This window comes from Diabrotica undecimpunctata, chromosome 6 (assembly GCF_040954645.1).
Source record: "Diabrotica undecimpunctata isolate CICGRU chromosome 6, icDiaUnde3, whole genome shotgun sequence".
NCBI lineage: Eukaryota > Metazoa > Arthropoda > Insecta > Coleoptera > Chrysomelidae > Diabrotica > Diabrotica undecimpunctata.
In genome coordinates, this window is record NC_092808.1 from 73,237,573 (window position 1) to 73,256,238 (window position 18,666).

The following is an 18,666-nucleotide window of genomic DNA, read 5'->3' on the forward strand; positions in this document are numbered from 1 at the left end:
AATGGCACCACTTTTTGGCAACCAGAAATTTTTGGTTGCATTTTAATAAAATTAACGTATAAAAAAACATCAGGAAATATCTCCAATTTGTACGCCCACTTCAAACAAAAACATTGTGTAGCTTTGAAGATTGGGGATGTAGATTTGGGGACTCATAAATATTATAACCTTTAACAGAGTCTACAGTAGCTAAATATCGAAGTGGTATTTGCAATTTCAGTTTGGCCGATAGGGCTTCCCTTTTATATATTTTTTATATAGTTTTTTTTTTTTAATTTTGGGGCTAGCAAGTTCCCTAGCATAGTTCCCTTCATAAATATTGAAAATATTGTTCCGACAGTCTAAGCAAATGTTTAAAATCTTCAAGGTACTTGGAGATGTCTTTAATTAAATTAGTATGACTTCTTTATTGAATATACTGCCTTATCAACTATCGTATTTTCTTCCTTTTTCTTGCCAAATTTTATGAAATCCTGTCTGCTATAACCCAACACATAACTTTACATGCTTTTGCCACCAAGCACTGCTTATTCGCCACTAAGCAAATATTTGCCGTGTAAACTCTCTTCCCGAAAGAGGCATGACCACGGTCGTGAAGTTATTAATATACATGTACCACCAGTGTAGCTCTAGCCAAATTGAAGAACAAAATAATATATTGGAAAACAATAAAAGAGAAAAAACTAGTAGAAAAAATAAAATCGTTGAAGTATGGAAAAGCTCCTGGAGTGAATACAATAACAAATTAAATTATTAAAAACATGGGAAAAATTATCAATTATATTATATATTGTAACCAAATATGAGTAAAAAAATGAATAAAATATGGAACAATGACGATATTCCAGAAGATCGGAAAGTGTCACTAATTATACATATACAAAAAAGGAGATAGGAGAGAATGTAATAACTATCGATGCTATGTTCATGTATCTTCGAGAAAAAATTATAAATAAATGATTAGAAATAATGACGAAACACACTTTAGACGAAGCACAAAGTGGATTTACAATTGATAGAAGTATACAAAATCATATATTTACTATAACACCAAAAAGCGTTGTAAGAGAGAAAGAAAATATACGTAGCATTTCTTGGCATAGAAAAGGCCTTCGATAAAGTACTAAGGCAGAAACTATGGAAAATACTAAGAGAAAAAGGAACGAAATTATTATTATGGACGAAATTATTAAGAAAAGCACAACAAAGAGTAACAAACTGAATGTAGGGTATAGAAATCTGCGCAAAGGGTAGAAGTCTCTGAAGGAGTATTTGCTGACGATTTGGTGCTAATTGCAAAAACTGAAAAAGAATTTCAGAATAATTGGGAAATAGGGAAAGAAGTACTTACTAAAAACAGCATGAAAATACATATTAACAAAAGATAAGTTATGTAGATAGGAGAAACAAGAGAAGAATTTAATATAAAAATTTAAAAAAACAAATTAGAACAAGTTAAAACTTTTACATACTAGGGAGTAATAATAAAACAAACATGATCTCTTGAAAAAAAAATTAATAGCAGAGAGAGAAAACGCTGCAACTGTATCATACAATGAACAAAACATTTATATTTAGAAAAGAAATATAACGGAATACAAAAATTAAAGTTTTCAAAGCAGTTTATAGACCTGTTATGACTTTTGGCAGCGAATCATGGGTACTAATGGACCGACAAAAGAGTAAGATATAGGCTATAGAAATATCGTTTTTAAGCATACGTTAACAAAATGGATAGAATAAGGTACACGGATATAAGGAATGAACTGATAATACAATCCACTTGGTGTTTATTGAACAGACACATGAGTTGGTGGGGTCATTTATAGCAGATGAAAGATACCATACCAGTGAGAAAAGCGTGGGAAGCAAAAATATTGACAAACAAAGAAAAGAGTAAGGCCAAAACAGACAAGGGATGAAGTAATCGGAAAGATATTGGAGAGAACGGAGGTGACATGGACAGGCAAGGATATTGACACGAAACCGCAAAGAATGAAAGATATTTGTTGAGAATTAAATTAGACCTCACACCATTATGTGGTAGAAAGAAATATACAGAGTGAGTCACCACTAACGAGAAGGAAAATCTGTAAGTTGATAAAGCTACATTTTAAAAATATTTTGAAATATACTGGGTATTCCAATAAATTGCGGTGTATCAAAGTTATAATTTTTCTTATGGGACACCCTGTATAATTGTTCGCAAAAAATAAGATATAGTTGTTTCATAAGGGTTCCCGATACCTAAGTACAGAATGTTCTGAGTTATCTCGATTTTTCTTTAAATTTAAAGTTTTAAAATAAGACTCACTTATTTAAGCAATACCAATTTTGTATTATATATAAATAGTTGGACATTCGTTGAATATATTCCATTATTGATTATTAAACATCTCTTTACAGTGTCTTCAAAGTTAACAGTTCCAAGTTAATCATTTTTTAGTTATAGTAAGTTGTGGTTCATTTTGTATAATTTATGTATTTGGTTCATTAAATTTCTTCCTGTTTTGCTATGTATTTAATTATTTTTAAAAACGAAAAAATTTATTATACAAATCAGCAACTAAAAGTATATATATATTTATTTACAACTACACTGGTGTCGTTTATAACAACTATGCCAAGATGATGGGTTTAAAAATCGAGAGTAAATATAAACATTTTAAAATCGATTTACCGTTTAAGAAAATTGTAAATTACGCAAAAACTATGAAACCTGGGTATAGGATATTCTTATATTATTTAAAAGAGGAAAATTTGTGTAATAAAATAATTTATTAATATACATGGTGTTCGATTTAAAATAAGACATATCACATATTGAATAATCATGGAATACATTTAACAAATGTCCAACTATTTAGATATGTAAGAAAATTTGGTGTAATTGCTTGAATGAGTTAAGAACGACTCTACTTTTAAAACTTTAAATTTTAAGAAAAGTCGGCATAACTCAGAAGACTCTGTAGTTGTACTTGGGTATAGGGAACCCTTAGGAAACTATAACTTATTTTTGCGGACAATGAAAATAAAATAAAATACAGAGTGTACCATAAGAAAAAATGTATCTTTGATGAACTGCAATTTATTGGTATTGGGACGCCATGTATATTTCAAAATGTAGCTGTTATTAACTTACAAACTATTAATGTAATTTTTTTTTAATCTTACTCTTTCACTGTAATTTTCTGTCGCGTCAGTGGCGACTCACCCTATATATTGTTACGTAAAAATATGAGTCATAGTTTTAACCTTTAAACATGTTTTTATTCACTAATAATTCTGTTTTATTGTAGAAATTTTGGCGAAGGATCTAGATTCAAATTATGGTGAATCATCCAACTAGATGCTTCTCGATTTTTCGATGCAAGACAATGCGATCTTTCGATGCTGTTCTAGTATATCAGGATTTCGTATATAAATACAACATTTTTATATGGAGGGCCAGTTAATTCTCAAGACCCGCGCTCGCGAATTTGTTACGTACGGATATAATAAATTATTGTCAGATAAGTTAATATAAATAAAGAAATAAATTAAATCCGTAAGTGTTATAAATATTGAACCTTTTAATAAATTCACAACAAATGGTGTCAGAGTGAGATCGAACATAAATTAGACTTATAATAATAATACAAGTGAATATAAAATAGATTGTGAAAATGGCTACGATTTATGAGCTGACAGTGACTAATTTAAGAAGACATCTTGAAGACAGAGAATTAGCTTCCACCGGAAAAAAGGCTGAGTTAGTCCAACGACTAAAGAACGCTTTGCTAGAAGAAGGACTAGATCCAGAGACTTATATATTTGAAGATGCTGTCCTCTCGTCGATTTCGAAAGTTTCTGGTGATGTAGCCAAAGTTTCTGGTGATGTAGCCAAAGTTTCTGGTGATGTAGCCAAAGTTTCTGGTGACATCGCATCATTAGAGAACAAAGTTTCCGGTGATATCGCATCATTAGAGAACAAAGTTTCTGGCGATATTTCGAAGGTTTCCGGCGACATCGCTTCTTTAGAAAGCAAAGTTTCTAACGAGATTTCTTCCCTGGAAAGCAAAGTTTCTGCTAACATCTCTTCAGAAATCTCTAAAGTCACTTCTGAGATGTCTGCCCTGGACGATAGAATATCTTCGTTAAAAAACCAAGTTGCTGCCGATAAGTTGGCCTTCGAAGAAAAGATTAAAGAGATGGAAAGGAAGATGGAAGAAACAGGGACAGCAGAGAGAGGTAACAATCCGATTACAGTGGAGATAAAAGAAGACGAGACGAAATGTAAGTTGGAAATACGGCCGAAATTTGAAGGAAGTGGAGGTTCTGTCCATGTGAAAGTCCCAACTTTCGACGGAAAATCGTCATGGAACAACTACATGAAACAGTTCGAATCAGCTGCAAGAGCGAATGGATGGTCTGAAAAAGAAAAGGCTGTAAACCTGACTATCGCTCTTCGAGGAGATGCCTTAGATGTGCTTCAGACCATAGCCGTAGAGGAGACCGATGATTTCGAACAACTGAAGAAGAGGTTAAATATGCGATATGGCCACGAACATTTGGAGCATGTATATCAGTCGCAGCTTAAAAATCGTAGACAGAAGAAAGATGAGGCTCTTCAAGAATATGAGGTAGATATTGCCAGATTAGTACGATATGCTTATCCAACAGCTCCCGAAGACATGATGGAAAAATTGGCCGTTCAAACGTTTATTGATGGTCTTCGTGATCATGAAATGCAGAGAACACTACGATTAGCTCGTCACAAGACGCTGGTTGATGTCTTATCCGCCGCTCTCGAATACGAGTCAGCTACGCAGGCCTCTGGCGGGTACAGTAAAGTTAGGACTGTAAAAGAGGAAGGAGATGAAGATAAACTTGACCAGCTCGTTAATATGATGAAAAGCATGACATATAAGAAAACGAAGACCATCAGATGCTGGAATTGTGGCGAAATAGGACACGTGCGAAGCTCCTGTGAGCACCCTAGGTACGACGCAAATCAAGAAACTCACCATCAGGAAAACTAGAACGGGTCAGCCTTAGGGGGGCAGCTTCGACCCAGAACTTTTCCAAAGACCCTCTCATACTAATAGCTTCTTTGAAATGTCGTGAAGATAGTGTATATGTAGATGGAGAAATAAATGGTAAAAGACATACGTTGTTGGTGGATACCGGAGCGACCAGAACCATTATACGCCCGACAGTTATAAACAGCTGAAAGAAACTGTTACCAACGAGGTTACGACTTCGGACCGTAACAGGTGAAAATGCCAACATTCATGGAGAAATCCAGGTACAATTGGGAATTGGGGCAGAAAAGTTTGTCCATACTGTTATAGTTGCTGACATCGAAGAGGATGTTATATTAGGAATGGACGTAATGAATATGCATGGATTCCAATTGGATTTTAAGAATAAGGTAATCAAAGTTGGCAACGAGGAGGTATTTCTCCATCCACATAATGACAACACTGTGCAAGCAGCCATTACAGAAGATACAGTCGTGCCTGCGAGAAGCGAAACGATCATAGTAGCGCGACTACAGGGAATTGTAGACGAAGGGAGACCTGTTATGATGGAGCCTTGGAACCACGACGATGAGGTTGGCCGTGGAATCATAATTGGAAAGGAATTGGTGACTTCGGCTAAAGAAATTCCTGTGAGACTTATCAATGTCAACGACTACCCAGTGACCATAAAGAAAGAGACAAAAGTAGGAACTTGTGTACCTGTGACATCCATAATCCGTCAGGCGACAACATCTGATAATTCCAACGACAAATTCGACCAAATGGTTGCAGTTGCAGGACAGTCTCTAAATCAGATGGAGAAAAGGAAATTAAGGGAATTTCTGCGGCAGTATCGTGATATTTTCGTACCGAAAGGAGGAAAGACGGGAAGAACTACCGTTGTTAAGCATAAAATTGATACTGGTAATGCTAAGCCAATTCGTCAAACAGCTCGACGATTACCACAGGCGAAGAGAGAGGAAGCTGAAACGATTGTTCAGGAAATGAAGAAAGACGGGGTGATAGAACCTTCTACGAGCCCATGGGTCTCTCCGGTGGTCCTGGTTAAGAAGAAAGACGGAACGACGAGGTTCTGTGTGGATTACCGTTTGCTGAACAACGTTACCAAGAAAGATAGTTATCCTCTGCCTCGGATCGATGACACATTGGACACATTGGCTGGAAGTAAATTGTTTTCTACTTTAGATTTGAAGTCTGGATACTGGCAGGTAGAAATGGACCCAGTCGATAAAGAAAAGACAGCCTTCACCACAGGATCTGGATTGTGGCAATTCAACGTTATGCCATTTGGACTTTGTAATGCTCCTGCGACATTTGAGAGGCTTATGGAAAATGTGTTGAGAGGGTTATCTTGGAAAACATGCCTGGTTTATTTAGATGACATAATCGTCTTGGGGGAGACATTCGAAGATCATTTGAGGAATTTAGAAAACGTTTTTAATCGACTTAAAGCTGCCCAATTGATGCTAAACCCCAAGAAGTGCCAGCTATTTCAAGGTAAAGTCAATTATCTGGGTCATATAGTCAGTAAAGAAGGAGTGGCCGTGGATAAGGGAAAAATCGATTCCATTAAGGAATGGCCAAAACCAACTGACAAACATCAAGTGAGAAGTTTTCTTGGACTATGTACTTACTACCGGAGGTTTATTAAGAAGTTTGCAGATATCGCTAAGCCATTAACGCGACTTACAGAGGAAGCAAGAGAATACCGCTGGGATATAGACTGCCAAAATGCCTTTGAAACGTTGAAAAAGCATTTAATAACAGCACCAATTTTGGGGTATTCACTGCCAGAAGGAGAGTTCATCTTAGATACGGATGCAAGTAATGTGGGAATTGGAGGAGTGCTGTCTCAGATTCAAGGAGGACAGGAACGAGTCCTCGGATATTTTAGTAAAGTTCTTTCAAAACCTGAGCGGAATTATTGCGTCACGAGAAGAGAACTTCTAGCAGTAGTTAAATCAGTAGAGCACTTCTATCAATACATCTATGGCAGAAAGTTTCTAATCCGAACCGACCATGCCGCCCTTAAGTGGTTGATGCAGTTTAAGAATCCAGAGGGTCAGATAGCCAGGTGGATCGAACGACTCCAAGAATACGATTTTAAGATTGAGCACCGGGCCGGAGTTAGCCACAGAAACGCTGATTCTCTTTCCAGAAGGCCATGCTCAGCAGAGTGTTCCCACTGCAACAAAACGGAATCCAAGGAAGCAGCAGTGCTAAGAACGACGATTGTCAACAACGACTGGACGCCTACTAAGATCAGGGAAGAACAAGAGAGAGATCCAGTTATACAAAAAATCCGAAAATGGAAAGAGGAAAACCGTCGACCACCTTGGCAGGAAATATCAAACCTATGCTCAGTAGTTAAGACGTATTGGGCCCAGTGGGACTCATTTATCATCGAAGATGGCTTGCTTAAACGAGTCCTGGAAAATGATGACGGTTCAGAGAAGAGAAGACAGTTGGTGATCCCAAAGAGCAGAATAGCCGAAGTACTTCGTCAGTTACACGACAGTCCATCGTGAGGGCATTTTGGTGTAAGGAAAACCCTTCAGCGAATTCGGGAACGGTTTTATTGGATGAACAGTTCCGACGACGTAAAAGACTGGTGTAAGAAATGTACTATTTGTGCTACGAGTAACGGGCCTCACCGAAAAAGGAGAGCTCCTATGAGACAATATAATGTTGGAAGCCCGTTTGAAAGAATAGCTTTGGACATCGCTGGGCCATTTCCAGAAAGTGAAAATGGAGGCAAGTACATGCTGGTAGTAATGGATTACTTTACTAAGTGGGTCGAGATTTACGCACTTCCCGACCAGAAGGCCGCCACCGTTGCAGATAAGTTGATCCAAGAATATATCAGCCGATTTGGAGTGCCTTTGGAGATACATAGTGACCAAGGCAGGAACTTCGAAAGCGATCTATTCCAAGGAATATGTGATAGACTAGGCATGAAGAAAACAAGAACTACCGCGTATCATCCGCAATCGGATGGTATGGTAGAACGAATGAATAGGACAGTTGGCAAGTATTTGACAAAGATGGTGTCCGATCATCAGCGAGACTGGGACCAATACCTTCCGTTCTTCACAATGGCCTACAGATCTGCTGTTAACGAATCAACAGGCCAGACACCAGCCAAAGTCCTATTCGGACGCGAAATGCGACTACCTTGTGATCTCGAGTTTGGATGTAAACCTGGAGAAGATGTAGCAGGTGAAGATTATGTGATCGAATTACGAAGAAGAATGGACGATGTACATGAGTTGGTCCGTTCCCACCTTCAGATCGCTAGCGACAGAATGAAGAAACGGTACGATACACAAGCCGAAAAGGGTTGCTTTAAGAAGAACGAGAAAGTATGGCTGTATAATCCCAAGAAGCGAAAAGGTTGTTCTCCCAAATTGCAGCAGTTTTGGGAAGGTCCATACCTCATTATGGAGAAGATCAACGATGTCATCTACCGAATAAGCAAGATTCCGAGGGGAAAGCCGATGATAGTACACCATAACCGGTTGGCGTCTTTCGAAGGTGACCACGACGTAGATGAAGAAGTGGAAGTAAACCAAGTCCAAGACGTGTCTGACCTCACGTTTGAGGAATTCATGGGTGCCTATGGAGGTACCGGTAAAGCAAGACATGGTGTTACCACTGAAGAAAAGCAAGATCTACTCGCGCTCCCCGATGACTACTCGCTGGCCCTTACCATCCCGGCCAGTATCAAAGACGCACCAGGGTTGGCATCCGTCTTTCGAAGGAAGTTTGGTCGAGTTGCAGAACTTCAATGCCAGGTGCCAGCTCCCGGTAAAACCTTGAAACTCCAAGATGCATCACGTTACCTTTTCTACCTGGTAACAAAAGACACTGCCCGTGACCAACCTACCTACCGAGATGTGTGGGAAGCCTTACTTCAATTGAGAGAGCACGTACTAGAGTCCGACGTGCAAAAGTTAGCCATGCCAAAGTTGGAGTGCCGCCAATTAGATTGGAGGGTTATCCGAAATATGGTGGAGAAGATCTTTAAAGACACCGAAGTCCAGGTGTTAGTCTGTTGCAATCCGCATAGTTACTGGTGCGGAGAGAAAACCGTCCCTTGTCATTTTTATACAACTGGAAGTTGTAAAAGAGGGTCCAGTTGCCGATACCAGCATACCGTTCCAGTTCTAGTCCCAACAAGGTTCCAGGAGGAACCATCTTTTGAGAGGGGGACAATGTTACGTAAAAATATGAGTCATAGTTTTAACCTTTAAACATGTTTTTATTCACTAATAATTCTGTTTTATTGTAGAAATTTTGGCGAAGGATCTAGATTCAAATTATGGTGAATCATCCAACTAGATGCTTCTCGATTTTTCGATGCAAGACAATGCGATCTTTCGATGCTGTTCTAGTATATCAGGATTTCGTATATAAATACAACATTTTTATATGGAGGGCCAGTTAATTCTCAAGACCCGCGCTCGCGAATTTGTTACGTACGGATATAATAAATTATTGTCAGATAAGTTAATATAAATAAAGAAATAAATTAAATCCGTAAGTGTTATAAATATTGAACCTTTTAATAAATTTACAACAATATATATATATATATATATATATATATATATATATATATATATATATATATATATATATATATATATATATATATGTTTGTTTTGAGGTTTCCGCGGGAGCTATATGTGCTGTCACTATTTTTCCGGGTTTGACTCCGCGTTGTAAAATGCTGGTTTTCTTGAAAACCATTGTTTTGGCGACGTTTCGGCAAGGTCTCACTTGCCATTCTCAAGCCTGGTGGATCTACTTCTCGTCGTTACTCGATTATTACTGGATCTACTAATACGTCGTTACTCGATACAGTACTAATCGAGTAACGACGAGAAGTAGATCCACCAGGCTTGAGAATGGCAAGTGAGACCTTGCCGAAACGTCGCCAAAACAATGGTTTTCAAGAAAACCAGCATTTTACAACGCGGAGTCAAACCCGGAAAAATAGTGACAGCATATATATATATATATATATATATATATATATATATATATATATATATATATATATATATATATATATATAAATATATATATATATATATATATATATATATATAAATATATATATATATATATATATATATATATATATATATATATATATATATATATATATTGTTATGATTCATTTTATCCGCCAAAGATAAAATTAAAATTACTAAATAGACCATCTAAATAGATTTTCAAGATATCCTGGAGAGTTGTTATGCTATGTAAAAATTAAAAATAATATTGGTTTGTTCTTAATATATTTCAAATTATAAAATATAATAATTCAAAATATTTCAACTGATAAACTATGAAAAATATTTCAAAGAAAAGAAAGTCCATTATCTTTGGATTACCTGTAGTAAACAAAATTTAAGATACGCATAAATTATTTTCTTTGTAAAATATATTTGAGTGAACGTAGTGAATTGAACAATGCAACCGGGTTTTCCAAATGGACTTGTACAGTGAATAAAGACAATAGGGTAGAATTTAGAAATTATATTTCTCCGTTAGTTTTTAAGAATTTGTAGAAACGATTAACATGTTAATAGTTTTAGAAAAGTTATAATTGTAGTTAAGGTTGTTGTTTGTTATCTAAATGGGGATAAATATGACGAACTTTGATTGGCAAAGAGTGAAAAAAAGTGGGAGAGATAGATGAATGAGAGTTTAGCTAGATTTTAGAGGAAAAAAAGATCAGGAGTTGTTTTCGAAGGGTGCAAGGCGAACAGTAAGCATTAGAAGTGAATGTTTGTGAGTTTTCGCGGACTAAGTGTATCCTGACGGAAGCGGATCCAGTAAAATATTGTAAGTCATACTTTTCTACTTATATATTCCAAGAGTTACTGTTCAGGCCGGAACGAGAGATTCAGTTTATCGAGAGGAGAAGAAGTTTATCTTTTGAACGATACGTGCATCTGAAGGAGATCATTGAAGACGAGAGGCTCGCAATAATTTGTTGTAAGATTGCTGATTACCTAGGGGACTGCTAAGAATAGATAGTGTAGGCTACAAGGAACAAGGATTTGGACAACTCATCATCAGAGAGATAGTTTTTTTTTTTATTCGTCAGTTCTTCCTTTATCAACAAAATTTTTTTTTAATTGCTTCAGAAAAGATTGAAATATTTATCAGGAGATATAGAACAACAATTTTGATTTTAAATTTTAATTTATATAGTATATAACATTAATTTTTGAAGGTTCACGCACGTAGAACAAAATTTTGATAATCAATGTATGAGATATTTTTTGTTTAAGATATTTGAGGGTGAATTTTATTTCAATATATAATTTTGTATCATATATGTTTATTATTCCGGTATTCCTCAGACCTTACCTAGCATATGTAAAGCATAGATATTGAAGCACGAATATAACCCTGAGATAAGAGAATTAAATAGTGTGATAAAATCATAATTGCATCATTTAAATAAGTTTAATTAATTAATTAATTAGCTAATTAATTGCTTAGCGCATCTCTGACTTTTAATATCACATTAACTGGCGCCCAACGTGGGGCTTGAAAATATCGCAGCTTTACGTATGATGGTAGGGAAAGAGATCTGGAATAAGTACAGGTGGTCCAGAGATTAAAAAATAACATTGAGGGAATTTGAATTTGAAAGTATTTTGACAATTTTTCCAGTGGATAGAAATGTGATTTATTGATTGATCGTAGTTAGTTGATATTTACTGCTATTGAATTATTTGATTTTTATTTTCTTTACCAATCGTACATTTGATATTTATTTTGAATTACTTGAATTTTACGGATTGCATATTTGATATTTGTCGTGAAAATTTATTAAATTTGGGGAGAAATATTTGTCCTGTTCTTCAACATATAGAGTGTGGTAAAATTTCACATTTGGCGGGGACAAAAACAGTAACGAAAAGAAACAACATGTCAACCACAAGAAGTCAAAGCAAAATGCAAGAAAGAAAGGAGGATAACAGAGAAGAGGAAACGATTGTTGAAGAAGGATCGGATAATGAAGGAAATGCTACAATAAAGGAGGAAATAAAAGAAACAGGGATGTTAGAAAAATTATTAGCAATGATGCAAATACAGACACAAACAATGAATGAAACATCAAAGAAAATGGATAAAATGGATAGAAATCAACAAGAAACATCACTAAAAATGGATGAAACAAAACAAACAATGGAAGAAAACCAACGGGAAACAAGGCAAGCAATAGAACTATATAACAGAAATATAGAGCAACGTCTGGAAAACTATGAACAGAAAATTAAAGGATGTGTTGAGGGGATAAAGAAAGAACTGATACAACAGATAGAAGAAATAACCCTAAAGAATGAAAAACAAGAGACAGAGATTAAAGGTATCCAAAATACAATGAAGGAGATACGAAATTGCCAGAAAAAGGAACTAGAGAAATTAGAAACAAAATTTGAAAACGCGTTGCAAGAAGATATGCGAGAAATAGAAAGAAAAATGGAGAAAATCAAGAAGGAACAAAATTCCGGGGAAAGAAGGGAAATGGTTATCCATGGAACAAGCGAGGCGAAAATACAATTTGGCGGGGATATTAGAAAAACACACCCAGTACCGTTTGTTAAAAATTTAAAAACTAAATTGCAACATGTGAGATATTTTGACGATTGCAAAGAAACAATTAGAAACCATCTGAAAGAAGAAGCAGCGTTATGGTATGAAAGCAAAGAAGATGAGTTTGAAAATTGGACAGATTTCGAAAATAAATTTCTCAATTATTTCTGGGGGAAAAACAAACAAAGGGAAATCAACCAAGAGCTACAGAATGGAAAATATCACGAGAAAATGGGAATATCTGAAGAAAGATATGCTTTGCAGATATATAACAATTCAAAATATCTAGATTACAAATACTCTACCGAACAACTGGTAGAAATGATAAGCAGACATTTCGAAGAAACGTTGGAGGATCACGTGATTTTGAGAAACTATCAAGATATTGATAGTTTGTGCCAATTCCTTCAATTAAAAGAAGCGAAAAGAAGAGAAATGAGAAACAGAAGACAACATGACCAATACAATGGACCGGAAAGAAGGTATCAATCAAATTATGACCAGAGAAACCGACATCCCCGATCAACAAATGAATATAGGCCAAGAGAATACCACAATTACACTAGACAACAAAATTATAACCGGAATGACACACAAAATAGAACATATGAAAATCACAACGGGAACAGAGCTGCACAAAATCCCCCGAATAGGAATACGAACGAACAAAGGGACGGTAGAAATAATCAGAGCTTCCAACGACAAAATAGAAGGGAGATAAATCATGTAGCAATAGAAAACGAGGAAGAAGATGTATGCAACGAATCCAGACAGGATCCACTAAACAAAAGTAAAAAACTCTTCGGTATATTTTGTCCCCGAGAGAGTTTACACAGTTGGCGGGAAACGAACGACAAAATTCTAATTCCAATCGAATATTTTTAGATGCCTTTATAAAACATAAAGCGATTAATGGAACATGGAACGTAAGAAGCATCAATGGAAAAGAGGTAGAACTTGTAGAAGAAATGATCAGACAAAAAATAGAAATATTAGGAATAACGGAAACGAAAATGAAAGGAAGAGGTTTTAAGAAAATACACAAAGGATATTGGTTATTTTGGGTAGGAGCTGATGCAAAGGAGAGAGCAAAAGAAGGCGTAGGGATAATAATTGCACCGAATAGACTACAATACGTTATAGAAGAAACATATGTTAACCAGAGAATATTATCGCTGAAAATGAAACTGATAGACGAGGAAATATGGACAATAATAACAGCCTACGGAGTAAATGAAGATGCAAAAAAGGAAGAGAAGGATAAATTTTTCGAGGAGCTCCAAATGCAAATTGACAATGGGGAAGAAAATATAATTGTAATGGGAGATCTAAACGGTAGAGTCGGAAATAATAACAACGGAATTGAGGAATGCATGGGAAAAGAAGGAGAAGAAATACTAAACAAAAATGGTGAAAGAATAATAGAAATATGTATGGAGAATAAACTTGTTATAACAAATACAAAATTTAAACATAAAAAAGTACACAAATACACGAGAGTACAAGAAAGTAGAAATGAAAAATCAATCATAGATTACTTTTTGGTAAGTAGCAACAAATGGAAAAGAGTACAAGACACGAAAGTCAAAAGAGGCTCAGAGATTGGCAGTGATCATCATCTAGTAATAATGAGAATAAGAACAGCAAAAGAAAATGAAGAAAAGAGGAGAAAGGTAGTAAATGAAAAAGTAAAAAGCTACAAATTAAAAGAAGAAAGATATAAGAAGATATTCCAAGAAAAATTAGACAATATTTTGAAAGGTAGGGCAAAAACTGCAAGTATAGAAGAAAAGTGGGAAAATCTCAAGACCAGCTTAATCATAGCTGCTGAGGAAACTTGCGGGAAGACAAAAATAGCAAATAATAGCATGAGGAGAACTGAATGGTGGACGGACGAAATACGAAGGAAAGTAAAGAACAAAAAAGAAAAATGGAAGAGATATCTAAGTACAAAGCGCGCTGAAGATTATGAGGCATATAAAGAAAAAAGAAAAGAGGTTAAAATAGCTGTGAAAGCAGAAAAAGAAAGGTCATGGGAAAAGTTTGGACTAAAAATGACAAATAATTATAGAGAAAACCAAAAACTCTTCTATGGCGCATTAAAACAGCTCAGACAAAAGAAAGAACACATGATGCCGAATATAAAAGACAAGAATGGAAAGGTAATAACAGAAGAAAACCAAATAATGGAAAGATGGAGAGAACATTTCAAAGAGCTAACTCATACAGACGTAGACAACATAGTGGAGATACAAGAAATTAATGAAGAACAAAAAGTAGAACCCATAACAACAGAGGAACTAGAAAAGGCAATTGAAAGAGTTAAATTGGGCAAAGCACCAGGCAAGGATGATATCACCCCGGAAATGATAAAATTCATGGGAATAGAGGGAGTGAACAGCATGAAAGAACTAATGAATGATATCATAAAGAGAGCAGAAATACCACAGGACTGGAAGAAAGACATTATACTACCAATACATAAAAAGGGCGACAAGAGAAACTGTAATAATTACCGAGGTATTACTATATCAAGTATTCCTGGGAAGGTATTCGCAAGAATAATAGAAACAAGAATAAAAACCCAAATAGAACCAACTATGGAAGATACACAATGTGGATTCAGGAAGGACAGAAGCACGCAAGACCACATATTCACAATAAGACAAATAAGTGAGAAAGTAATCAATAAAAATAGAGAAATACATATATGCTTTATTGATCTGGAAAAGGCGTTTGACAGAATACAAAGAAAGGACGTATGGAGGACATTAAAGGAAAGAGGAGTTGACAGGATAACAATTGATGTAATAAAGGATATGTACAATAATAATACAAATACGGTGAGAACCAACAACGAGGAATCCGAAGAATTTACTACAAGTCAAGGCGTCAAACAGGGATGCGTGTTGAGCCCACTGCTGTTCTCAGTGGTACTGGATGAAGCAATAAAGAAAGCCAAAAGAAGAATGATAAAAACTAACATTAGGATACTGGCAAATGAAACAGACTCAACTATCAGAGCTTCTATTTGCAGACGACATGGTTTTGATAGCAGAAAACAGAGAAGACCTACAGAACAACCTTGAAATCCTAGAAGAAGAACTGTCAAACATAAATATGAAAATAAATACAGAGAAAACAAAAACAATGATAATTTCAAATAAGAGAAAGACACACGCAATACAATTAAACGGAAAACAACTAGAACAAGTGGAACATTTTAAATACCTAGGAGCAATAATTGAATCAAACGGTAAACAAGACATGGAAATAAATGAGAGAATGGGACGAACAGGAAGCTTATTTAACACTATGAAAACAACATTTTTGGGGAAAAAAGAAATACCGGAGAAGGTAAAAACGGCAGTCGTTAAATCAGTAGTTAGACCTACAATCATCTATAATAGCGAGTCATGGACATTGACAGGAAGACAAAAATCTCGAGTCAATGCTATGGAAATGAGGTTCCTGAGGAAAATAGCAAACAGAAAGAGGACAGACAAAATACGAAACGAAACAATCAGACAAAACCTAAAACTAGAACCAATAAACGAAAAAATAGTAGAGGGACAACTAAGATGGTTCGGGCACGTGTGTAGAATGTCGAATGAAAGATTAACAAAACGAGTGTTTGAAACGAGAATGCAAGGGAAAAACAAACGAGGAAGACCAAGAGTTAGGTGGGTAGACGAAATCAGAAAAGAAGTTGAGAAGAAAGGATTGACATGGGAAAGTGCACGAAATCTAACACAAGAACGGATAGCATGGAGACAACAGTGCAAATCTTAACCCCGCCAGCCTTACACCTAACGGTAGAAAGGCTTAGGACTAAGTAAGTAAAAAGCGATTAAAATTTTGATTGATTCTAGATCGGAGATATCTTTAATCAATAAAAAACTAGTAAAAGAATTAAATTTGGACAGATTTGTGTATAAGATTCCTAGGGCTGCTTTAGTGGGTGCAAACAATAAAAAATTGACGACAGTAAACGAAGGTTTGGGAGTACGGATTAGAGTGGGAGACCAATTCCATATTATGCAATGTGTGGTGATCGAAGATTTAAATCATGATATGATTGCGGGAATTGATGAATTAAGTGAAAAACATATCACCATTAATTTTTCGGAAAATAAACTGGAAATCACAGCAGAACCAGACAACACAGAAGAAGAAAAGGGAACAGATAGGACAAAAATTTTTGAAAGAATAAACGAACAGTAAAAACATAAAGAAATCAATATGACCGTAGAGGATAAACTGAAAGGACAAGAAAAAAATCAATCAGAAGAGAAAAAGAGAAGGAAGAAAAAGAAGAAGAGTTCGAAAAGAAGCCAGGAAAACAAGGTGGAGACAAGAGAAAAACAGGAAATAGAAGGTACAGAAGAATTGGTGGCAACCGACGATAAAACAGAAAGGAAGCAGGAAGAAAAGGAAGTGATCATAAGAGAAACGAAAGGAGTAGAAACGTGGTGCTCGGAATACCAAATGGAAATTGAAGATAGAGAAAAACCAGAAGAAGAAATGAAGGATGAGGACAAAGAAGAAATGGCAATTATGGACGAGAGTCCAGAATTTTGTGAAGAAATATTATGGACAGTGAACACACGTGAACAAAATGAGGATGAAAGAAAAATAAAATGTGAAGAAAACACGGAAAAGGACAAGAAACATGAGAATCGGAAAACTGATGATTTAAACAAAGAACAAACGGTAGAAATGAATTTGACAACGAAGCAAGGACAGAGAAAGAAGAAAAAACAGAAATCAAAATTAAAAAATGGAATAGAGAATTCCGCAAAAGAAGAGATGAGTTCAGCCGAAGAAGAAAAAGAAAAATCAGGTTTGATAAAAGAGAAGGGACAAGATATAATTGAAACGGGAGTGTTTAAAGAAGAAGTATGCGAGATGGAGAAAACGGAATTAATTTCCGAGTTGGAAGCTGTAAAATTTGAAAAGAAAAATTTGCAGATGTTGCTGGAAATGAAAACTGATGACAAAAAAGGACTTATGGATCGCCTAAATAAATTTACATTTATAGAAGAAAGTTTAAAAATGAAAATTGACAGATTTTTAAGACTTTTAGGAGAACAAAAACGAAAAATTGGGGAATTAGAATCTTATGGTACAGCCAGTAAATTTGTTTTTTCGAATTAAAGATTAAGCTTTGATGTAGAAAACTTGCAGAAACAAGGATCTCAAATACCTGATTCATCTGCGCATACCAAAACAAATATCGGTTACAAAAACTCACAAAAAACATACAGGAAAGCTTTTTCAGGATCAGCTTAACTGGATTCGATAGCGAATGAAACTAAAAAGATCTTAAATCAGATCAGTTTGCAGTACGATCCTAAAATGGGATCAAAGTGTTGTTGCGACTTTGGCAGTAGTATTAAAGGGGTGAGGAAGCTGCTCGAGAAAGATATGGCTCTAAGACAAGAACAGGCTTCCCAGAAAATTGAATCTTTACGAAAAATAAAAGAAGTTGGTTAGGATAAAATGATAACAAGATAAATTTTTTTTGTTTGAGATACAAATATTTTTTTTATAAGTGAAAAAAATATTTTCTCTCAAACAAAAAAAATTTCTCTTGTTATCATTTTATCCTAACCAACAAGGCGGGGATGTTGTTATGATTCATTTTATCCGCCAAAGATAAAATTGAAATTACTAAATAGACCATCTAAATAGATTTTCAAGATATCCTGGAGAGTTGTTATGCTATGTAAAAATTAAAAATAATATTGGTTTGCTTTTAATATATTTCAAATTATAAAATATAATAATTCAAAATATTTCAACTGATAAACTATGAAAGATATTTCAAAGAAAAGAAAGTCCATTATCTTTGGATTACCTGTAGTAAACAAAATTTAAGATATGCATAAATTATTTTCTTTGTAAAATATATTTGAGTGAACGTAGTGAATTGAACAATGCAACCGGGTTTTCCAAATGGACTTGTACAGTGAATAAAGACAATAGCGTAGAATTTAGAAATTATATTTCTCCGTTA

General features: G+C 35.2%; 2 protein-coding genes across 3 annotated transcripts in view; one reads left to right on the top strand and one right to left on the bottom strand.

Moving 5' to 3' along the window:
* The window catches only part of LOC140443500 (WD repeat-containing protein 3), a 730,789-nt gene that overhangs the window by 96,279 nt on the left and 615,844 nt on the right, over positions 1–18,666 (bottom strand). The gene's annotated exons all lie outside the window — the stretch shown is intronic.
* On the top strand, positions 3,523–17,939 carry LOC140443137 (uncharacterized). The gene is made up of 3 exons (XM_072534224.1): positions 3,523–3,941; positions 3,996–4,981; positions 17,807–17,939. Exons 1-3 carry the CDS (start codon positions 3,666–3,668, stop codon positions 17,937–17,939), a joined length of 1,395 nt encoding a protein of 464 aa, XP_072390325.1. The 5' UTR covers positions 3,523–3,665.